At 40.8% G+C, this 24,971-nt stretch overlaps 1 protein-coding gene across 1 annotated transcript in view; it reads left to right on the plus strand.

Moving 5' to 3' along the window:
* Positions 1-2,008: 2,008 nt before the first annotated feature.
* PBS2 (cysteine and histidine-rich domain-containing protein RAR1) overlaps positions 2,009-24,971 on the plus strand; it is a 32,658-nt gene continuing 9,695 nt past the window's right edge. Inside the window, exon 1 of the mRNA XM_087692796.1 lies at positions 2,009-2,238. Within this exon, the coding sequence (XP_087548922.1) occupies positions 2,137-2,238 (102 nt within the window). The 5' untranslated portion in view covers positions 2,009-2,136. The remainder of the gene's footprint in view (positions 2,239-24,971) is intronic.

Consider the following 24,971-nt stretch of genomic DNA (forward strand, 5'->3'; position numbering starts at 1 on the left):
CAGACAAAATAAAGACTCTTCCCATGCTTTCTCTTTTGGATAAGCTAGTGATTGATGGTGAAATCATTCATTCGACTCTAGACACTGGCACGAAGCTTCTTTAATATTTCTCATGGTCGAGAAATCAAATATGAACAGACATATGACCATTTGGATTATTTGGTTTCACTTCAATCCTCTACATAAAAATTAGACATGCATGCTTTGGGTTGGCAAGGTGGAATTGTTTCCCATGAAGTGGTCACTAGACACATGGGATATCCCATTGGAGTGGATGTGGCTAGCACTACTCAATTGGATGCATTCGCACATTTGACATAAGTTTATGTATTGGAAATCTTTGTGCTAACCTCTACATGTGCACCTCAAAGTAGCCACAATGATGATCGATATGTTCTCCTACCTCTTGCCTTTACTCCCTTGGACACAAAGTCATTTTAGAAGTTGGTGTAGCCCATCAATTTACGATATGGAAGAAGCATAGAAACCATCAAGGGTAGGTATTGGGCCCCTTAGCAATGTGTTACTACACTAAAGAGAATGGGTAGAGCTATTTTGTTGAACATTAAAAATCACATGATAGCTTTGTGGATGGCATCGTTATAGTCCTTATGTGTCTAGCAACACCCTTGGGTGGACATTGTGAGGGGTCTCACTAAATAGGTTGGAATCTCACATAGCCGTAATTGAATCTAGGCATCATGATAGACATTGCTAGGGGTGTCACTAAATAGTTTGGGATCTCACATGGCCGTACTTGAATCTAGGCATCGTGATGGACATTGCTAGGGGTGTCACTAAACAAGTTGGGATCTCACATGCTCATACTTGAATCTAGGCATCATGGTGGCATGCCTTGCATTAGACTCATGAAATCAAATGCTACACTCTTTTTCACTCTCTCCTTTGATTGCTTCTCGGTATAGGAGCTACTATGCTTCATTGCTTTGTATCCCTCGACTCAAGAAAGGAAGCCTAATTCCACCCAATGAGGTGTTGGTCACTTGTAAGTTGTCATTCCTCATCAATCTTAAGTTTTTGACTAGTCTTTCATTATATCTATCAATACTTCCAAGTTCCTTGGGGTTACTAATTGATTTGGACAAATTTTGATGGAATGACTCCATCTACATTTCCCTTTGCATACGTTCGATTAGGTTTATCACACGATGGTGCATGATAAGAGATAGAGAATAAAAATTGGTAATGTTGGGATTGTAAAGCTAAGGAGAAAGATTGAATGCTTCATCAATTATGGAGGTTTAAACTTCCCTACCAAAAGAAAGTATTTATCCATAAGGTTCTTATAGGTGGTATCCCCATGGGTGATATGCCATGATGCCATAATATCTCTTGTGGCAAATGATTTTTATTGCATGCAATGAGACTCCCATCCATCTCTTCATTCTCTATCCAACAAGTCGCACATTTTGTTTCCTGAAAATGGACATCTATGACACAACAGCATATTGTCATTTGTTTTTGGGTTTTGGGTAAGTTGTCATTGACAACCACTTCATAATTAGGGAGCTTTGTTTCATTTTTCGTATTGGATTGCTATTGAACACATTTGGAAGACATACAATGCCTTCATTTTTTATTCTTCCTGAGTTATTCGTGGTCATGTGGACCATGCTCAAGGACTATTATTATAGTAAGCGGATTCCATGATTTCTACTAGTGATGTACCATAGAGCTGGCTAATCTTGGATGGAGATCATGTGTTCTAGTGGTACCGCCTCATGATTTGCTTTTCTTGTCCTAGTAATCTTGCGTTTTCTTTTGTAGCTTCTATTTGTCTTTGGCAATGCTTAATTGGCGAAAAGGCCCTTTGTAAATACTATTACGATTGTTTGATTTAAAATGGGAGAGAGAGAGAGATGCTAACTCATCAACTACTTTAACCTAGAGGCAGAGAGAAGACGAGAGAGTTGAGTGCCACCGAGTCCATGTCAAGGTGAATCTTTAGTGGTTACAATATAAAAGTGTAGATCTAGATAATTCGTCACTCATCATCCGAAGGGAAATGCTACATATGAGTTGGTTCTCGCGTGACGACGCAGCTCCAAACTTAGCAAATGACATAAAAAACCTTAATATCGTTGTTTAAGGAAGAAGCATCTCGCGAGCCAAGCTATGGCGTCTGATGGGCAGCAGCAGCGTTGTCAAAGAATCGGATGTAATGCCACCTTTGATCCGAACAATAATGCCGACGATAGCTGCCGTTATCACCCCGGGGTAAGTGCCTTTCCTCTCCTTCCTTTTCTTCTTCTTCTTCTTCTTCTTCTTCTTTGTCGTCTTTTTCCTTTCCAGTTTCATTGCACCCACAGATGATGACCACGATAAACACGACGACATTGATAACAACGAGCCACCACACCTGCAAGTAGAGACCCCCTTTTTTGAGTGGTATGTCTGAGAACCGACAGGAAATATTTCAGGTGAACTATTGCAGTTAGGCTTGTCAGCTTTTGCCATTTTGATAACTGAGATTTGCACGGATGAAAATTCTTATTCTTGAACCTCCGTTCTTGATGAACGCTGCAATTGCTGATTTCTTCCGCTTGCACATTGCTTCGGCATTTTAAAGGGAGGGTGATTGGTTGTGGTGCGTTGCGTGATTGGTGGTCTGACCATAAGCTTCAAAACTTGTTGGAAAAATATAGGCCAGATGACTCTTGAGATGGCTTTGTGTAAGATTCTCTCAAAGTCAAGTGAGCAATCATATGCCTAGTTGAGATGTCATTGGACAGAAAGAGACATATCTCACCATGAATCCGTTTCCAAAATGAAAGTCACAACTATATCCTACGATAGTCTTGACCCATATATTTCACCATGGTGCCACATCCTATACAACATATGCAGTCTCCTTTAAAATTATAGAGTCACAATAAGTTGATTGCACCTACCAATAATATCAATTAAATATTGTCTTGCTTGCATGGACTTTTTTCCCTAGGGAATGCCATAAACACAGAGGATCTCTCTTTTCTAGGCAGGATAGCTCCTTCATACTCATAGTTCTCTTCCAGAAAGATCAAACTCTCAACCCATGACCCACAAATCAAAAAACTTTAACATCACAATCCTCTCTAATCTCCCAAGGTAGTGGGCAAGTAGAAGCTCTCAGGCAATCCATGAGGGATACTTCAACTTAGAAATCTCATCACCCCACGAGGTCTCTGATCCATGAGTCACCTCCACACCTCCACAAACCTCCTATTGAGATCGTTGGGCCTATGACACAAACACACTTGTAGCCTTCTTGCTCTTCATGTCCTCTTCTATAACTTCCACTCCTTCAGCTCTCTGTCCGCACCTCCAGGAATGGTGCTTGCGTTCCCTTCTTCAAAAAACTCCTCTTTGTTGAGAAACCCTTCATCAAGTGCATTTCTTTTCCTTAGTTCCCATTTGCTTTCACACTTATAGCCCCAAAAAGATTGGGTGCCCATATTTTGGGGTGCTACTCGAGATTGTCTAGTGCCTATAAATAGGCAGACCCTTCATTTATCCATCCATCCATCAAATCATATTCTCTTCTTCCATCATTCTGTCAGAAGTGGATGCAATGATGGAAGTGTGAAAAACTGCTGCAATAGACGACTGAATACAAGAGACAAAGAAAAGAGAAACATTGCAAAAGAAAAGAATATTGCACAAGGGACTCAGAAGCAAAGAGATGCTTAGGAAATGGGATCCATAAACCAAGACATGAGACAATACGGATCCTTTGTGAGTCACTAGCTGTCAAGGCACTAGCATTGGCTTCCTCTCTCTCCACTAGAACTCGAAGGTGGTGAATGATACAATGAAGAAGGGAGTATCCAAAATATAAAGGCCAAATCCATGCCATAAATGATGTCAGGTAAGCCAACATTAAATGCTGGTTGGCCAGCAATAAATGCCACAAACACCATGAAAATAACAAATATAAAATGCCTAAAATATTTGTAATGTGCCAGCCCACTTTGACATGCATAGACTCACATATGAGTTGACATATCCTCTAACATCCTCTCTTAGATCATGGGTGATTTGATACAATATAATGATACAATGATAAGAACCCATTAGAGTCTATACAACAATAATCACCAGAAGATAAACATGGATATCCAGGTAGGGAGTGGCAAGCCCACCACCAAGATACATTGGAGAGAATCTGATGTCAATGTTGATCGTACTAGCTCCTGAAAACAAAGAAGAATGATAGCAACTCTCAATATCTGTCAACAATGTCTTGTAGTAGCATACAAGACCATTCTATCAAAAATACCTTTGAACATATGTAACCATGAATTCCCCATTGCTAAAGTGTCCCCTCATGTGAGCTTAGACTAGGAGACAATCCTGCTCTTTGTCAAAGAGTTAGCTCATCATGAACTTGGATGTCAATCCCAACTCCAAGATTTGAACCTGCTAGACTTCGGTCGATACATTAGGGACATCCCTCTCTAGAACTTGTGCACCTGTATACCTGTATAGATGAGGCACAATTGCCCCATCTCACCACCCTCTCACACCCCCTCTTTGGCACTGGAGAGTTGTGAGGGATGGCCGTATCACTAGCACTAGCAACTTGGAAGGGAGGCCCCTGTAACCATTGTCAGGGCCACACAGCTAGAGCCTAATCTAGGACCTGGAGATGAGGAAGTCTCACTGAGAGATTTGCCACCCTTTGGCACCGTAACCGCCTGCTCCTTCTGTAAAGCTGCTAATGTCTTGCAGTCCTTTCGAAGGTATCTCTTCTTGCCACAATAATAGCATTGAGATGGTATCTTTGTCTTTCGCATGCCACCCCTCTTTGAAACTCAAACATTTGGAGGAACAAGATATAGCATTCGCATTGAAACTTGAATCTCAACATAGCAAGTCCCCAACATAACACTCGAAGATGAGTAAAGAATGTTTACATGCTGACCACTAGGAGGAGATGTTGGAGAAGCCATGATGAGGGAGATATAGAGAAGATGAATAAAGGCAAGGGATCTTCAAGGAGAAAAGAATGCCAAAAATTTTGATTCACTAGGATTTCACGAGTTCAAAGTAGTAAAGAAAGCATTGAGAGAAAAGATCAAGAGTACCCAAGATGTAGTGATAAGAACATGACAACCGGATGCACATGAACCCTCTCTAAACCTGAGTAGTGTATCACAAAGTGACCAAAAACAACTAGAACCAACCGGAAACACTGTCACATAGCCTTGCACAAGGACAAATAGTCAAAATGCAGAGGCTGATGGCAAAATGCAGACAGGAACTGCAGTAATGCAGTCAACCTACATAAAAGCAGATCACCTCAGCATGCTGTCCCTAAAATGCTGATGTGGAAGGGTTAGTAGCAGGTCCCCAGCCCTGAAACAGCCCAATAAACTGTAAACGCAGATGGCAAACGGCAAAACGCTGATGGAAACAATCCGAAAATTAGCATAGTGAAGAACAGGTTCAAACAGCAGATGAAAAGTCAAAATGCAAACCTGCACCAGCATAAAACAGCAATAGGAACCGTGATCCTAAATCTGATACCATGTCAAAAGTGGATGTAGTAATGGAAGTGTGGAAAAACTGCTATAATAGATTGCTGAACACAAGAGACGAAGAACAGGGAAACATTGCAAAAGCAAAGAACATTGCACAAAGAACTTAGAAGCAAAGAGACACTCGGGAAACAGAATCCATATACCAAGACATGAGACAATAGAGATCCAATGTCAGTCACTAGTTGTCAAGGCACTAGCACCGGCTCTCTCTCTCTCCACTAGAACTTGAAGGTGGTGAATGATACAGTGGAGAAGGGAGTGACCAGAATATTAAGGCCAAATCCATGCCATAAATGACGTCAGGTTGGCCAACAATAAATGCCACAAACATCATGAAAATAACAAGTGTAAAATGCCTAAAATATCTATAATGTGCCTAGCCGACTTTCACATGCATAGATTCACACATGAACTGACATATCTCTAACGCATTCTCCTCTTCATATATGAAGAGCGTACTTTTGCTGTGACACAAAAATACATCCCCTAGATCAAACTACCTCCATTCCCCAAAAAAGGACTACAAACCAAGGTCTGTCATCTCAAATGTAGTACAGAGCTTGGCCTTAATTTCTGCTTTAGTATTAGAATTTGAACTAGTGATAAGTAAATTGTTGATGTACAGTAGGATATAGTTGATCCCCTCTAAAGTGATGTGGAGATATAAGCTTGGGTCATAAGGGGTAGAATGGTATCCATGAACTCGAAGGAACTCATCTATCATCTAGAACCAAGACGGTGGTGCTGGATTCAGTCCATAAAGAGCTTTTTGTACAAGCGAACTACCTTATCTTTCCAGTTAGCAAAAGAAAATCCGGGTGGCTACTGCACATAGACTTCCTCCTCTAGATAACCATTTAGAATGGCAACTTTGAGATCCACTGATAGATTGGCCAACTGTAGTGAGTGGCTAGTGCAACCAACAGACTGAATGATGTCAATTGCATAGTAGGAGCAAAAGTCTCTTGATAGTCAATACCTTGCCTCTATCGAAACTCTTACACGACAAGGTGAGCCTTATACTTGTTTAAAGTCCCATCAGCCTTTAGCTTGGTTCTTAAGTATCCACTTTGTGTCGATGACTTCCTTGTGACTTGGATGATTCATCAAGGACCAAGTTGTTGGGGATAAAGGTGCTTGTGCCTACGTCGCTTTGTATTTACTATACATGCTGTGATTGCACACTTGTACACTGCAGGTGGCAAGCGCCCATCATTGTCACTTTATTCTTTATTCTTTCAATGACTATTGAATAAGGGAAGGTTGGTCACACATTGTGATTGTTGTGGTAAAGATTGCTATCCCTTGGATAGGCATTCAAACAGATGTGTGCTATGGGTGACACAAGGCAATTCTGTACAGTCCGCAGGTGTGCCACATGGCAGTGCTGGTCAGATTGCCATGTCACCAGTGTTGTTGGACAGCTTGTTTTATAGTCGAACAATATAGTCGGCTGCATTAAATGCAGCCGACAACGTATTTTTACCATTTTTATTCGGGCTATTTATTGCTTGTTTTTAGCATACAGTTGGACATTCTTTGATTGCAGGTCTCCAGATTTTTGATCGTGGAGATTGCTGCACATACTTTGAGGTTTATAGCCCGTGAGATCTTCGAGGTGGAGGCATATACGGACATACATTTTGTGCCCTTGTACATATCTGCTTCCTTATATAGCATTCTTCATTGTACATTTTCTGTGTTCCATTCTCTCTCTCTCTCTCTCTCTCTCCCTTTGTTCACTCAGTCTTGGTCATACGCTTCCACACTGCTTCACTCTGACATGGTATCAAAGCATTGAAAGATTGACCAAGGGTGGATCTACCTGAAGAGGAGATTTCAGCGTGACACAAGGCTGCGTTTTCAGTGTTCAAGGACGAGTAAGAGGGCTGCGGATGAGAACAAGGCTGAGGTGAGTGTGGGCATGCGAGAAAGAAGCAAAGTTGCTATTGATTTTTCTTGTTTGAGAAGGAAGAAGGCTGCGTTTTGGGCCTTCAAGTGCAGATTTTACCTTTTCATCGCTTCTGTGGGTGAAGAAGGAGCAGGATGAGCGGAGAAGAGCCCTAGCAGGCTGCGTTTTCATAGTTAGACAGGGTTGCTTTTGTGTGTCGTGTAGGCATTTTAGGTGAAGATGTCTTTTGAGTCTGAGACAGAGTTTCGACCGACCGGAAGGTGTCCGTTTTACCGGCTCTTCCATCAGATCAAAAGCTCGATGGCGAGAACACCGCATGTGGTGCGTTATGATGCTTGCCATTCTGGAGTCCTATGATTTGGTAGAGCTTGTTATAGAGGCTATCCATAATCCTACATCGAAAGACGAGTCCAAACTCTTTACAAGTGATAAGTTGGAGTTGGCAAAGGCTCAGGTGCATTGTAACAAACTAAATGCTTGTATCTGCTCGTTTTTATTTCTCTCATGTACTACAGCTGTGATCTCCCATATAGAGCATTTGATGGTGGCTTGGGAGATATGGCTACAGCTTGATCAGATGTATGATAGGATGACCGTCATAAAACGAGTCTCTTTGGAAGTGCAAATGAGGACCATGAATGCTAACAAGTCATTTTCTACATGGGAGCATATCAACAAGTTGAGACAGCTTCAAACGCAGGTGTAGAACGTAGGGAAGGTGATTACGTTTGAAGACATGGCGATAACTCTCCTTTCACAATTATTGTCTTGTTTCATTGGTTTTTATTCTGCCTTGATTGCCTGAGGGCAATTGGAGACTCTTCGTTGGGAGGAGTTGGTTCCTATGGTCTTGGACTAAGAGGAGTAGTTGAAAGGGACCAATGCTTCCAAATTGGAAGCATTGATAGGTTAGTTTTCTCATAAGAAGGGGAAGAACCAAAAGAAGAAGAAGGAAAAATCAAAGAAGAACAAGGAAAAGGAGTCCACTTGTCACATTTGTGGCAAGACAGGTCATTGGAAGAAGGATTGCCTCGACAAGGAGAAGGAAAAGGAGAAGAAGGAGAAATCTTCAAAGGGCTTTGGAGCGGTGATTGCTCCCTCATCAGTTGTTTTCCTCCACGTGGAGGTGGTTGAGGCATCAACCTTAAAGGCCTCTGATGCTGTGTTGACGGCCCTACACACTTGGGAGTGGATTGTTGACAGTGCTGCATCTTGGCATATGATTCCTTCTACAATATGTGTTACTCATTTGCGGCCTTCGCATGGGCAGATTCTCATTGGTGAGAGTTCTTATATTCCTATTTATGGATGTGGTAATATGCAGCTTATTCTAGATGGGCAGGGTAGTGCCCATACTTTCGAGGTGCTTTATGTGCTGGCCTTGGGATACCATCTGCTTTTGGTGCATAAGATTTGTGTCCTTTGCCTCTTGGTTGAGTTTGATGTGGATTCCATTCGGATTCTTGATCGTGGATCGAGACAAGTCCTTGCCTTAGGTTATGAGAAAAATGGACTCTACAAGTTGAGGTCTTTTTATGCCTTGACTTCTCTTCTTCTTACCTCTCAAACATAGTCCGAGCTATGGTATGCTCGGTTTGGCCACCTCAACTATGATTACCTTCGGAAGGTGTCTCAAGGATAGCTTATTCGAGGTTTGTTGGATATTGTAGTGAGCCAGCAGCCGTGTGTATCTTGCATTCGTGGGAAGTAAACTCGTGATGCTATTCCCAACAAGGCTTCGAGGCGATCTTCAGTACACTTGGAGCTTGTTTCTACTGATCTTTGTGGACTAATGCAGACGGAGTTCCTTAAAGGGAGCTTGTTTCATGCTAATTGTGGATGATTACAGTAGGATAACATGGGCTTATTTTTTGAAGCTGAAGTCGGAGGCCTTCTCTAACTTCACGAATTGGTTACTCTTTGAGGAGAACCGCTCAGGCTGGAAATTGAAGACCTTACGATGGGATAAGGGCGGAGAATTTGTTTCTAATGATCTTGCTCAGTTTTATGTAGATTGTGGTATCCGCCAGGGGTTTGCTAACACAAACATCCCTCAGGAGAATGGCATATTGGAGTAGAAGAATCACAATGTGATTGAGATGACCTGTACCATGATGGAGCATAGATAAACACTGTATTGTCTATGGGCTGAGGGTGTGGCTATTGTAGTCCACATCCTTAATCACTCTTCTACTTCCGCTGCTGTTGGTATGACACCTTATGAGGCATATTTTGGATCTAAGCAAGATGTTTCTTATTTCCGGGTTTTTGGGTGTGATGCCTATGTTCACATCTTGAAAACATAGCATGATAAATTTGAAGCGGCTTCCAAACGATAGGTGTTTGTGGGCTATAGCTCGCAGTCCTAGGGTTATCGATTGTATGATTCCGTCAAGTGGGATGTCTATACGAGCCATGATGTTTGGTTCGTGGAAGTTCCAACCTCAGAGGGGGGTGAGGGACACCATGTTCTTGGCGATCTAGGAGATAGTTGGGCACCAATGATTGTACCTTTGGAGCCGTGCCTCGACACAAACTCTTGGCTTTGTTTAGAAAGGCTTAGAAAGTAAAGAGTGCGGGTCGCATAAGGCCCTCTATGGTTTAAACTTAAAAGTAGGCACCCAGGGCATGGTATGAAAAGATACATGCATACTTGATTGCTCTTGGCTTAAGTAATTCACATAGTGAAAGCACACTTTATGTCCACAAAGATGGGGACAACCTCTTGATTCTCATTCTTTATGCGGATGACATGCTGTTGACTGGACTTCATGAGACACAAATTTCAGTCTTAAAGCCAAATTGCAGCATGCTTTTGATGTGTTAGATCTTGGCCACTTGCACTGCTATCTTGGCATATAGTCTATTATAGTTGGGGGGGGCATTATTTTGCAATAGTCTAAGTACATTGGGCAGCTTCTTGAGTGTTTTCAAATTCAAGATTACAAGCCTATCTCTACTCCAATTGAGACAAGCCACAAATTTTTACTTGAGGATGTAGGAGATCCATTTGATGCTTCTCTTATTAACAGGCTATTAGTTGTCTATTGTATTTGTGCAGTGATGTGGATGACATGCTGTTGATTGGACCCTGCAAGGTACAAATTTCAGTCTTAAAAGCTGAATTGCAGCATGCTTTTGATGTGTTAGATCTTGGCCATTTACACTACTATCTTGGCATATAGTCTACTGTAGTTGTCTCAGAAGTGGTGCAGCAATGGAAGCATAAACATGTGCTGAAATAAACAGCCGAACACAAGACAAAAGAGAAAGAGAGAACACAATATAGATGAGAACTTAGATGTATGCTCGGGAAATGGAATCCATATATTAGACACGAGATTGTCGCATCACGGGACCCCCAGGTGGTGAACTGATTGATTGAGGAGGAGAAGCCCAGAATATAAAGGCATGAATAATGCCATAAAATATGTTAGGTTGGCCAGCATTAATACTGGCCGATTGGCAGCAATAAATGCTATAAAACATAAAATGCTACACAATAAAAATGCCTAAAATATCTACATAATGTGCCTAGCCCACAATACATACTCAAACTCACATATGAGCTGACATACTTCGCTAACAAGTTGAGGGGGGCATTATTTTGCAACGGTCTAAGTACATAGGGCAGCTTCTTGAGTGTTTTCAAATGCAAGACTACAAGCCTATCACTACTCCTATTGAGACAAGCCATAGGTTTTTCCTTGAGGATGTAGGAGATCCATTTGATGCTTCTCTTATCAGCAAGTTGTTAGTTGTCTATTGTATTTGAAGGACCCCTGTGTGATGTGTAAAGACATGTGAGATGCACTTAATGGATATGTAAAGGAAGGTGCAATAGAAAAAGAGGGAGGGATGGGTGGAAGATTAAATGGATTTGTAAATTTAGATGTGGGAAATGTTCTAGGTTCCTTTTGTCCATTAAATGCACTGAATTGAAATGAAGAATGAGATGATTCACCTACTTCAAAACAACCTTGAGACAAAGAAACTGAATGAAAAGAAGAGGGAAAACTTATAGGTGGTTGAATTAACCTTTTGTACTCTTTACCTTTCTCGGAGTTTAAAAACAAAAGTTTGTCTTTTTAGGACTAATGAACCAATATCTTGATTGCACGTTTCCTTCTTCATGAGATCACTAAAATCTTGCAAAAAAGAGGAAGTGGAGTTAAAAGATTGAAAAGTATGAGACTGCATACTTGGCATAATAGGAGTAAATGAGGGTGGAGATATGAATGGCATAGATGAAAGAGGTAGAGAAGTGAATGGTGTGGATGTCGATGAAAGTGGTAGAGAGATGAATGGTTTGTACTGCATGCCCGTTTCCACAATAGGATGGCCAGTCCCTTGTGGAGCATCTATTCTTCTTGTAAAATCATTAGACTAGTGCATTGACACTAAAGGGGAAAACTTAGATTTACCTTCAAGCTGTTGTTGAGTCTAATATATAAGAATGAAGTCGTCCTTTGCTCTTGAGATCTTGTAGGGACTTTGGACTCTATTTTAGTCCAATATCTCTTTGGCTATGTTGGAAGCTTGCGGAGTAAGTTGTGGGACTCACTCTTACTCATTTCTTGATGGATTTGGCTCAAAAGATTGAAGTGGTGTTCAAAGTCATCTTGTCCTTCTATTATTTTTGCTTATGTAGAGAGCTTTTAGATCAAATGCCTAGGTTTTTTTGGAGAGTACCTAGCTTTGATACCATGTAAAGAAATGGCCTAACACAAAAACACAAATACAGTTGTATGACAAAGCACAAATTGATAATAGAACATTGTTAGGGTTAGGGTAACTTAGAGACGATGAACATAGTAAATAATTTGAAATTAATGAATCTGAATAATACAATGGTCATGCAACAAACACACATGCAATGAATGAATACTGAACTTCGAACTCTCGTGTCTCAAGAATCGAGGCAAAGATAATGAGTTGGAGAGTATGTTGTACTCTGATGGATCTTGAAACGCAGCAAGGTGGCCTCCAAAGATGTCTGGCAGCAACAAATGTAGCAAGATGAATGTTGGATCAACACAAATACAGTTGTATGACAAAGCACAAATTGATAATAGAACATTGTTAGGGTTAGGGTAACTTAGAGACGATGAACATAGTAAATAATTTGAAATTAATGAATCTGAATAATACAATGGTCATGCAACAAACACACATGCAGTGAATGAATACTGAACTTCGAACTCTCGTGTCTCAAGAATCGAGGCAAAGATAATGAGTTGGAGAGTATGTTGTACTCTGATGGATCTTGAAACGCAGCAAGGTGGCCTCCAAAGATGTCTGGCAGCAATAAATGTAGCAAGATGAATGTTGGATCTGTGCTAGATAGATAGAGGAGAGAGAAGCTGAAAATGCAGCCTCTAGAGTGTAGGTGATAGGCAAGATGATACTAGGAAGGTCAAAATGCAGATAAATGATGATGGCGACAGCTATGAAGTTCAAACATAGCTCCCAGAGTGAAGATGCAGCTTGTATTTTGGTTGCCTCCAGCTGGGGATGGTGATGATGCAGCAAACGCAGCTTGAACAGGCTGCCAGGCTGTAAACACAGCCTCTTGGGTGTGGGCGACAGCTGGTAGTAGTAGTAGAGGGTAAGAACTATTTGGGGAAGGTTGGAAACAGATAGAATATGGTAGACAATGATGGGTAGCTTCAGCTGAGATATCCTCCGAGTTTGGGGGCTCCTAAATTAGGGTTTACATGTGGGGCATTGAAACTCTCTCTAACTGCATTTGTTTAAAAGAAATGGTTAAAATTCATTAACTAACTTGAGTTTTGGAGCTGTTTAATGAAAGCTAATGATAATTTAGCTCAACAGGCTCGTAATAAGTGCATTCTTTTTCTACCTCCCAAATAGGTTGCCTTGCTGCCTATAGCATTCGCCTTGCCAAAATGGTGTCATCAAAAGTCGCCGCCTCCTCAAAAAGTACGGCTCACCACATTCAAAGTTGCCAATGTCTTCGTTTTTTGTGAGAAAAAGCTTATAGCTGTTAGCTTTAATCCTCATGAAAAGCAAAGCCTCGTTCCCACACTTTTGAACCCTAGACCTCATAGTCCTTGTGTAAAAGAAACTGCTAGGGTTTGCACTGAGGACACATAGAGTGTACGACCACGACAGAAACACAAAGAGAGACACAGACACAGAGGGAAAAACTCAAACCCTAAACGCAAAACTCAAAAACTCAAACCCTAAACGCAAAACTCAAAACTCAAACACAAAAACTCAAAAACTCAAACACAAACAGAAGAAGGGAGAGAGAGAACACAACTCTGAAGTGAATGAATGCTGTAAATGAATATAAGAGTGTACAGTGTGCTCAAGGGCAGAGCAATGTCGGAGTGTGACATCCACCGAAGACGGATCCCAAGTCTGTGACCACTAGTCGGAGTGCAGGAGTGCTGAATAGTGAATGGCAGCAGGTTGGTCACCAAAATGCAGTAGTTTGGAGGCTGAAAACTGGTAAACGCAGCAGTGTACCACTGATCGGAGGTTGGGAACTGTGCAAAGTCTGTTGTAAACAGCAAGCTGAAACAGTGTTTGAGAGTGTCAGGGCCTGCAATGTTGAAAACGCAGGCGGGCTGACCTTGGAGATGATGGACAGCAGGCTGAATAGCAGTTTGGGACAGTTTGGAGTAGTCACCAGCAGCTGAGAGCTGTTGCCTATAGCAATGGACAAGCTGAAGATAATGTGGCTGTAGTCGATGATGGCTGGACAGCAGATTGAGGCGGGCTGCAGGTTGGAAACTGGGCGCCAACAGTAGCAGAGGGTGTGTGGGCTGGTGTAACCTGCAAACAAGGATGATCGTTGAATGGGGGCAGCCTGTCTATTTATAGATGTGGAAGGGTGCCCCAAAAATTAGGGTTTCCATTGAACTCTCTCGAACCGCTCCCCGTTTTAGGGTTTCCACTGAACTCTCTTGAACCGCTCCCCGTTTTAGGGTTTTACTCTAAAAGAGCATTTTTAGCGTGTTTTGGGGCTGTTTAAGAGGCTAGTCAAGTAATGCATATTTTAGCTCAACACCTTGTTCACATGGTATTTGGTTTTCTTGTATACAAGCCCCATCCTATAGATTCACCCTTCATGGCAATATGAACATCTGAAATTATCCCAATAGCATCTCTATGCTAAATGTCTTGGCTACGGACCTTTGATAAACCATTGGCTCCTATATACGGACCTTTGATAAACCATTGGCTCCTATATGCTAGCCTATTACCCATCTATGCTGTCAAAGCTGAGTGTGTGATGGTATACGTGTTATTGGGCTCAAGTTATCTAGCCTCAAACCCTTAAGCCACACATTCGGATCAAAACCTGAATCACAAGTTATAGTTATCGTGATGCTAGGTAACATCTCTCATAATTGTTAGGCAAAACTTTGACAACCTATCCTAGAAAGCCAAGGCTTTGCATCAACAACCATCTCATGATCCCACCTGCCTTAGGGCACAAAAGCAGCTTGTTTCTGCCTTTTATTAGATTGATTAGTGTGTCAGTATTTCATCCTTGGATCCTTGCAAATCCTTGGAAAAATGCTTCACATTGTTAACACCTCCATTGTCTCAAGATTCAAATCCAGTCTCTAAATCCACAATTTCATACATGGAAGGTCCAATTATTGATATCACATGCTTAGGTCCAATCATATAACTGATTATCAAATGGATTACCATGATTGTTTGTTCAAGGTGAACTATTCCCAGCTCCCCTTCTAATGAACCGTTCAATCCTTTCCAAGTAAGCAAACCATAGCTCAATGAAATTGAAATACTTGTTTGCTTATTCAATTGCAATAATTGACCCATAGTTCTTCCAATAAATTGTTGGATTGTTAAATTTCTACAACTAAAGATAAATAATTAATCCATAGCTCTTTTGATGAATTGTTGGATTGTGAATTTCCACAATGCAAGATAAAAAGTTGATCCATAGCTCTTCCAATTAATTGTTGGATTGTCAAACTTCCATGATGCAAGCTCAAAAAGTACTATATAGATTAACATTTGTGTCCTGTTCTTTATGTGGGTAGGGAAGAAAAGCAAGGAAGAGATGTGGTGATAGTATGATAGTAACACGAAGTGTAGCGTGCTCTTCGAATCTAATCAAGGACAAGTCCCTGCATCTCTAGACTGTGAATTGCATAAGAGCATGCGATCCATTTTAAAGAGAGAATGACAGCCATCTCTAATCTTGATGTAGAGTTAATTCTGTACATGGATGATGATAGATACAAGACTGTTGTGTGCTTTTCCAGTCTAAATTTCACAAACAAGCCCTTGTATCTCCAAACCATGTGTTACTTAAGTCTATGCAATAGTTTTTAAAGAGAGAAGGATAACCGTTTTGATACTACAATGGTCTTAAGGTAGAGTTAACATTCAAGGTTTTGCATATTTGCACTAGGCTTGAGTTTCTCCTCCCTTTGTTTATCTATAAGTTGCTGTGTTGGGACCTCGATTTGTTCAATCCTTTAGTCCATGTGATAAGTGATATGGTGCCATGTAGAACCTTAGTTTGATGTCAATTATGGTCAGACAATCCGTGTTCATTTGCGTCATGCGAACCAGAAGAATCCATAATCAACTATTGTCTAGTTCTGTTAGATTTATCTCATGATTGATGTGCTCTCCATGACTATTGGGGAATGGTATGTACTCAGTGTGCAAGGTCTAGTCTGTGCAACTTAAAATTGCATTAATGTTACGAGAGAGAGAGAGAGAGAGAGAGAGAGAGAGAGAGAGAGAGAGAGAGCTAACTTTACGAAAAAAAAAAGAGAGAGAGCTAACTTGTCATATTGAACTTGACTTTACATGGTTGGTTCGTGTGGCTGGTCACCTCTTTTGCCTTTCACGTAAAGCCTGTAAGTAAAGATCTCGTTTTGCGCCAGAAAAAGTTAGTGGATGTAACTGCATAAACTTGTTTGAGTTGGATTTGCCTTTATGAATAGCTACATAGTTTTTGTAGTAGTTTGTTCTTACAGTGTGTGTTAACCTGCACTTTATGCAGCTACAGATTTTTAAAATGTGCAACAAAAGATCTCAGTCATATTACCTAATAATTAACATCCTTAGACCTCAATTTTTCCTTGCTAACAGTTGACAATATTTATGGCCTTGTCATGGGCATGAACTACGGGTATGATTTATGAGCAAATCAACCTCTGTTGAGAGTTTGTAGTGCACTGTACCAAATTTCAAGAATGCTTTGTTTCTCGTGATATTCTATTTGTATTACAGGAATACGAAGCCATTATGAATATGCAAAATTGATGATAATCGAAGATAGGGGTTGAAGTACTATTTTAAAGCTTGAGCTTCATAACAATTACTGAATGAAATAGGACCTCAGGTTATAGGTGCATTATTAAAAAGTAGAGCTAAGTTTATCAATTGGATTGTGATAAATTTAGGATTTTTTTCCAAGGAACAACCTTGATAAGTGATCTGAAGTTCTAAGCAGCTATTTTAGCAGACTGCCCTTAAATATCAGCAGTTTCCTTCTGTTCATGTTGCACCTATGTGTGCAAATGCCTGCTACTGCATTTAATGCACGTCCAACCAGTAAAAATGCATTAAAAACGAATGCAATGCATGAAAGTCCTTCCTGTGCCCAATAAAATGCATCCTGCCCTAGGCAATAAACACCTGCCCAGAAATGAGGGAAACATGCTGCCTGGACTGAAATGCAAGGGCAAATCTCCACCTGAAATATCTAGGATAAATAAACTGACGGACAAATACACTGTCACAGCTCCTAATGTTTTTGCCTGACTCAGACAGGAAGGAGATGACGATACGTGACACACAATGATTGCTAAGAGAGGCCTCGTTGGAAAGTTGTTCTAGATTTGCAGTACTTGTAGGACACTTGGAAGACATGATCATATATAGAGAGAAGGGGTCTCTAACCAGTTGGATAGATTCGAATTGGGCAAGTGACATAGGCACCCAAAGATCCACTACGTGTATTTATTCTACTTTAAGATCAGTTGTGATTGCCTGGAGCAGCAAGTGACAACCTACCATTACTCTTTCTTCTACAGAGGCAAAGTACAGAATTGTTTGCTCAACAGCCCAAGATGTTGTATGGGAGAAGCCTTGTTAGCTGAGACCAACTTACCATAGAGAGAACTAAAAATTCTTTGATGTGAAGTCAATTGCTTAACCATAGCCAATAACCAGTGTTTTGTGCTCACACAAATCAAGAGTTAGAGCTTGTATACTTCCTCGCAACATAAAATTGGCAGACAACTTCACAAAGGCTCTTTTGGTTCTTCCTCATTTGGGCTTCATGACAGTTTAAGCACATTAGTATCCCTGTCGCATTGTGGCCATTTTGTTTGGTCTGGTTGACTTATTGTTCTTTCTATTTTATGTCCTACTTTTGGGCTTGCACAAGAACCCAAATCAGAAAGATTATAAATTGGACACAAAACAAAAAATATAGATAGTCAGATAGGAATTTTAACACGTGCACTTGACATGACAATTAGAACCTCTGGAATGACATTCATTACTCCTCTACAAGGATGCACAGTCCAACTTCTCCCTCTAAGTAAACCAATCTATATAAAACTGTGTCCCTTAACTCCACCAGCCAACTTATTTAAGCTTATAAGCAACCAGCTAATCAAAGCATAGGAGATCCTCAACAGTGCCTAAGGTGATGGTATCTGCTTAGGTCTATCTAGCCTAGACCCCTCTAGAGCCATGCTCCAATGCATGAAGTCTAAAGTTACCAAATAGTTTCTATAAATCTGTGATTCTTCTAAAAACTCGATTTTTAGAACTTAATATCCTTGCAAGTTGGACTCAAAATCTTAATCTTCAGTTTCCATCCCTGAAACCTTGCCTCCCCCTCATCAGTATTGGTATGTGTGTGTGTAAGATGAGAGCAGGCTGGCCAGATTCAGCATTTAATACCATATATGGATTGCCTGCCACTCCATTGTTAGTTGATCACTTTTTTAACCAGCCCTCTGCATCACCTTGATGTCTTGCCTCTGTTAGCTGGCCTCATTGATGCTTCATGCTTGTGTAGGGACTAAATGAGATCAGCCTGTTGAGAAATGGAATGGTATGCCCTAATAACATGTTGAGAAGCCGTAGGGTTTGCAGTGAGAAACATAAGAGTGTATGGCAAACAATGTGACAAAGAAAACTCATGACATAGAAGAAGAATGAAGAATGATGAACATTCAATCATGCTGATACAATGAAGTGGAGTTTGGAGATAACTGCAGTGTCTTGGCTGATCATATGACAACAATTGGAAGGGATTTGCATTGTGAAGGGAGTGAAATGCAGTCCTTCGGGTAGAGGTCGATGATGGGGAAAAGAGCTGCTCTATGGAGGGAGTCCGACAGGTAGTGGAATGTTGAAGTATACATTAGAAGATGAGGACAGTAGGTAGAGCGAGGGAAATAGTTCTTAGGAGCTTTTGGAGAGGAAAAAGATGATAACCAGCAATCGAAGTGTTCTTTGAAGCTCAAGACCAATAGTGCAGCCTGCTATAACCCTAAACCACAGCAGTAGCTGGTGGGAACAGGGCCAGAATTAGCAAACACAAGGTTTGTTGATGTGGTCAAGTGATGGAGTTTCTGATGAAGCTGGATGGCTGCTATACCTGCAAAATGCAGGGCTGGACAGCACAGGAATAGGAATAGGTTGCTTGATGAAGAAGATTGTGGTGACGATGATGGGTTGTAGGGCAACAACTGTGGCTGCACAAAACACAAGGCAGCAGGCTGAGATCAGGTATCTCCAGGCTGAAAACATAGGTTGGGCAGCTCCACTAACAAGGCGGGAGGCTGGGCGGCAACCAGCTGAGACAAGGTGATAGCAGATCAGCTCGAGAAGGCAACACATGAGCCGCTCCCATAGGAAGCATCCACTAGGCATTGGAGAAGCGAAGGTTATCAGCAATCAGTGAAGTGGGAGACTGATTGAAGAGTGAATGAGGGAGGTGTGTGGTGTAGATGGATGAATTCCCATGTCTTGCTTATAGGCATATGAGTCACTAAATTGTCTAGGGTGGCACCCAAATTGCCTTCATTGGCATCTAGACACCAATGGATGATACTACAATCACAGGAGTCACTAAACTGTCTAGGGTGGTGCCCCAATTGCCTTGGGTGGCATCTAGACACTAATAGATTATACAAATAAATCCTTTTTGGGGTTGTAAATGGAAACCAACATAGGAATTAATGTAATACAATGTACTTAATGACTTTGGTTGCTCAACACAACCTTGTATCATTTAGAGTTTTGTTAGTTTGTCCCTTCATTCAGCAACGTTCTTCTTATCTCCCTCTTCTCTTTCACTCAATGTTCATTGTTTCTTTCCATTGCACACTCTTAAATGGTATCAGAGCCTTGATGGGAGCCAAAGTCTTAGTCAAATGAGGATATCGGGAGCTTTGAGGGTGTATTTGTCTATTAGTCCATTTGTCCCAAACATTTTAGGTGGAGATTGGGCCATGCATTTAACTTGAGGAAGCTTGTTTGCTTGATGTCCGGGCAGGTATTCATTGTCTAGGGCAAGTTGCAATTTATAGGGCATAGATAGCATTTTTATGCATTGCATATGGCATTTTCGCTGGTCCTATCTGCATTAAATGCAAGTTGGCCAAATTCAACATTTAAGGCTATTTACAGGAGACCTTACACCTCCACTATCAGTTGATCACTTTTAGTGCCAGTCCTCCTCCTCCGCCTCCTCCTCCTCATCTTCATCTCTTTCCTTTGTTTAGTGCCCTCACTAACACTCCATGCTGCATGTAGGGCCTGATTGAGACCAGCCTTTTATCATTCAGCTTTTTGTCCATTTGTTCCTCCGCTCAACTTTGTTCTTCTTGTCTCCTTTTCTTTCACTCATGTGCATTGTTCCTTTCCATTGTGCACTCTCACAGCTTTTGCATGTATGGATTCAAGGTGGTGACTTATGTAGAAACATTTGGTTGGGTATCAATGAGGCAAGCAATAGATGTCTAGATACCTAGGTCTCTCAATGAAACCATCTATATTGGTCCTCCAAAAGTGGTCCTTGTAGTATGACATCTATTGGGGCATGGGCTCTTGGAGTAAAATCCACATATGTAGTACATGTAGCTTATTGAAATCTTGTCTCACGACTAGGTACCTTTCAATGTGTGAGAGGTCATAGGTGCATTAAGAGGGAGTCAAGGTCATTTTAAAAGGGAGAGAGGTGGTCCATGTTGATCCCATATCCCATGAGCTTCTACCCTACCTATGCATAACATGAGCTCCCATGTCTTGCCTATGCTAGTTGTCTAGAACCCTCAAGCGTCAAAAGCTCTCTTAGGCTGGATGCATTTCTCATGCTCTGTATATGAGGTTGACGGTTTAGAAAAGGGCCTGCATCATTACTTTGATGATCTCATGTGGTATTGATAGTGTATTGCAGATCATCCATGAGAGCATGGTAATTTGTGCTCTCTTAATGTGCGCTCATAGGGATATAGCCAAACTAGGGGTCTAGATAGATCCTCCATACATCATGATTGGTGTGACCAATATATCAAATAAGCATCTTCTTGTGCGGAGTAACATAGAAGTGTATCTGATGACATAGTCTCTGCAACATGGCTAATGCTATATATCCTCATGCGAATAGATGCTTGGTTGCCTATGATATGGTGAATCTCTCCAATGGATTTGGTAAATGTAACTCCCAAATAGATATATGCATTCACTATGTCCACTTGTCTTGCTCCCTAGAGTGAGGATGGACCTCCTTTGTGCTAGGGCTGGTGTGTGAATGATCATGATCTTGGTTTTCCCAAGATTAATGTATAATCCCCTTTGTATGCAAAAGTGATGTAGAGCATGGAGACATTGTTGTAGATCCTCATGTGACTCAAAGACCAAGATTATATTATCAGCATAAAGCATAATAGAGATCAATGTACCTGCTATCCGCTCCATCACTGTATTTTGTATTTTGAACATGATTCAACCTTGTATACTAAATCTAAGTGAACAATCAATAGACCAACAATTTACATAATACATGCATGATACACAAAACAAGTGCGATTGATCATTGGATAGTGACTAGGCTAAGGTAAGCAAAGCCTTAAATAGCCCAATTATCAATGGTAGCCCCCACGAGTAATGAATTGTCAAAGAAAAAAGGACCAACTTTAGTGTTGTGACCTCAAAGGTCAATTTATCCGTTTCTAATATTTCAAAAATGGGTTGGCATTTCCAACGTTCCCTACAATTAAGAAACATATTTCTTGGCAACTGTGCTCGAGATGTGCAAGCTTCGTCATTGATAGCTCTATGAAAAGAGCTATTATACCTTACATGTGGTCTTGCAAAGTCTCACATGTAGCTTGCGTTGTCTTGGAGTAGATGTTTGTGGCAAGGAATAAGGCATGCATCTCCTTTTTGCAAAGAGAGTTGGCCAATGCTCACATGAATGAGGCTGATTCTATGATAGATCATATCAAATACATTCAGGATTTTTGGGAGCAGTTGCTCAACATTGATGAGGTGATTCAAGTTGGTGAGATGGTGAACATCACCTTGAACTCTTTTCTGGAGTTGTACCTCGGTTTCCACACTTCATTGAATTTGTCATTGAGGGGGCAATTGAGCCTCTTACATTTGTGGAGTTGATTGGCCCTCTTGCTTCAAGAGTAGGCTCAAAAGAATATAGTCGTGCGTCCAAGCGATTTAGCCATGCTTTATAAGTACAAAGGCAAAGGAAAAGGAAAATGAAACTCAAATCGGCAAAAAGCTGATGCTGGGCAGGGTTCAAACATGGGTAGCAATGATGCAAATAAGTCAAAGAAGAAGGGAAAATGTCACTATTGCAAAAAGCTGGGTCATTACATAAACGAATGCAAAAAAAGGTAGGCTTGCAAAAAAGAAGAAAAAGAACTCCGGTATGGTTGTACACGACTAATGGTGATGTTCTAGTCAACTTTTTCGAGGAGAACTATGCTTTTAATGCATGCAGTTATGACTCTACTATGGATGGGTTAGCCTTTAATGCATCAAAGACACATCATACTTTGTATTTTGATAGTGGTGCATCAGGTCATATCACTTCTAGGAAGCGTTTGTTTTCTTTTATTTATTTAGCCCCTTTTGGCACGGTCTCTTGTACCAATAACACTTCTCATGCAGTTTGTGGTATTGATGAGGTGCTGATTACAGCACTAGATGGCACAAATTTCCGACTTTTGGATGCTTCCTATGTGCAAGCAATTACCAAGAACTTGCTTTTAGTGTCTGCTTTCAACAAAAGTGGATTTCATGTCATCTTTGAGGATGACAAATGCATTGTGCATGAGAGAGAGCATGATTATGCATTGAAGCTTTTTGGCACTTTGCAAAAAAGTTTCTTTCTTTTGGATGATTATGTGAAGAGATCAAATAGTGCATTTTCAGTTGCTACACTCCTGCAATGAAAAATGCCGAGTTATGGCATGTTAGATATGGGCACATGAGTTTTGGCAATTCTATGACTCTTCAAATGTGTCAATAGTTGATGCTTTGCCTATTTTCGATACTCCACCTCCCTATGCTTGTGAGGGTTGCATTCTTGGTAAAGTGCATCGATTTGCCTTCAAAAAGGGATGTAGTGTGTGTTGTCTGAAACCTATAGCTTATACACAATGATGTGTGTGGTCCCATGTGGACCTATTCCTGGGGGGTCGTTTTATTTTGTCACATTTGTTGAAGGCTACTCTAGGTACACTTGGTTGTATGGCTTGAAGGCCAAATTGGATGTGTCTATGTATTTCAAGCATTTGGTTGCCAAATTGGAAATTGAAACTGGTTTGAAAGTGCAAAATCTTCATACATATAGGAGGGGAGCACCTTTGAGGCTTATTTGTTGGACAATGGCATTGCACATCAGTCTACAATGATGACTCCTCCTCAATAGAATGGAGTGGTGGATTGCAAGAACGGCACTCTTATGAAAATGACCAGATGTATGTTGAAGAGCAAAGGGATACCTCATGGAGGCTTGGTATGGGCAAAAGCCTACAGTGGATTACTTTCATGTTTTTGATTGTGTTGCATTTGCACATGCACCCAAAGAGCTTTGTGGATAGCTTGATGAAAAGGTAGTAAAATGCAGTTTTGTTGGGTATAGCATGAAAAGCAAAGGGGATTCATTGTGTAAACCTTCCATAAGCAAGGTTTTTGTAAGCATAGATGTCATATTCTTTGAAACTTCAGCATATATGCATGCTGAATTGCAATGTCGGCCATGTTAGACTCTTTGGCTGTATTTGAGGGTCTTCTTTTGTATGCTATTCGTTTAGAGTGGGGTTGTTCATGTTCAACGAACAAGTCCCCTTGTTTGATCTATCCTATCATGTTTGACACGTCCGATCTCGTATGTACTCTTTAAGCAGATTTTTCTTCATTTGCAAGGAACATAGTCATATGGTTTGCTATTTCATAAGGGGGAAGTCTTGCAAATGCATACTTACAATGATTCAGATTGGGTTGATGATCACAATACAAGGCAATCTTCTAGTAGATATTGTTTCTTTCTAGGCTAGTCATACATTTGTTGTCTTAGCAAGAAGTAACCTACTGTAGCTACTTCATCTTGTGAAGTTGAGTATAAGGCAACTATCATAGCAACAATGAAATGTGTTTGGTTACAATGTTTATCGGTTGATCTTCATGTTCATTTGGAGGGACCCTCTCCTATTTTTTATGAAAAGTAGAGTGCTATTCCAATAGCATGAAATCTATTGTTTTATACTTGTATGAAACACATTGAAATACACTAAACTATGTTAGAGAGAGATCACATGCAGGGGAGTTCAATATGATCTACATTTCCACATAGTAGAGTGTTGTAGATATTTTCACCAAGGCATTGTCATATGAAAACTTTGAGGAGATTTGAAAATCTTGACTTACTACATTTTGGTGATTGATTCACTCCTTGTGCATCATCACATTGGCATTGCAAAGGGGTGTTAGAATTTGTCAATTCTGGGCGATGCCCAATGTTTAACTGTGTCATGTGGACGCAACTAAGTAAGTTGTGTCACCATCTCTAGAGTTAGTTTAACTCTAGTTGAGTTAGAAGGGATAGGTCTAACTTATTATAGACCTATTGTACTTTCATTCTATCATGCTCAAACAAAAACATAGTATATGCAAAAAGACAAAGCACAAAGAGAGAAGAAAGAGAACTCTAAAGTGAGTGAATGAATGCTGTAAATGAATGAAAGAGTGTACAAATGCCCAAAGGCACAGCAATGGGAGTAGTTTGAGAGCGACATCCATTAGAGATGGATCTTGAGGTTTGTGACCACCAGCCGGAGTTGAGATGATGTTGAAAGTGGAAGGGCAGCATGCTGAAAACCAAAACAGCTTTGCATTTGCGTGTTTAAATTGATGTGTTTACCAAATTCAGCCTCCAAATTGCTGTAGGGTGGCTTGCTGATGCAGAAAACACTGGCTGATGAGACACAAATGTGGGGCAGTGG

The sequence above is a fragment of the Lygodium microphyllum genome, chromosome 14 (assembly GCF_053477565.2).
Source record: "Lygodium microphyllum isolate KBCC chromosome 14, Lygodium_microphyllum_v1.1.10, whole genome shotgun sequence".
Taxonomy (NCBI): domain Eukaryota; kingdom Viridiplantae; phylum Streptophyta; class Polypodiopsida; order Schizaeales; family Lygodiaceae; genus Lygodium; species Lygodium microphyllum.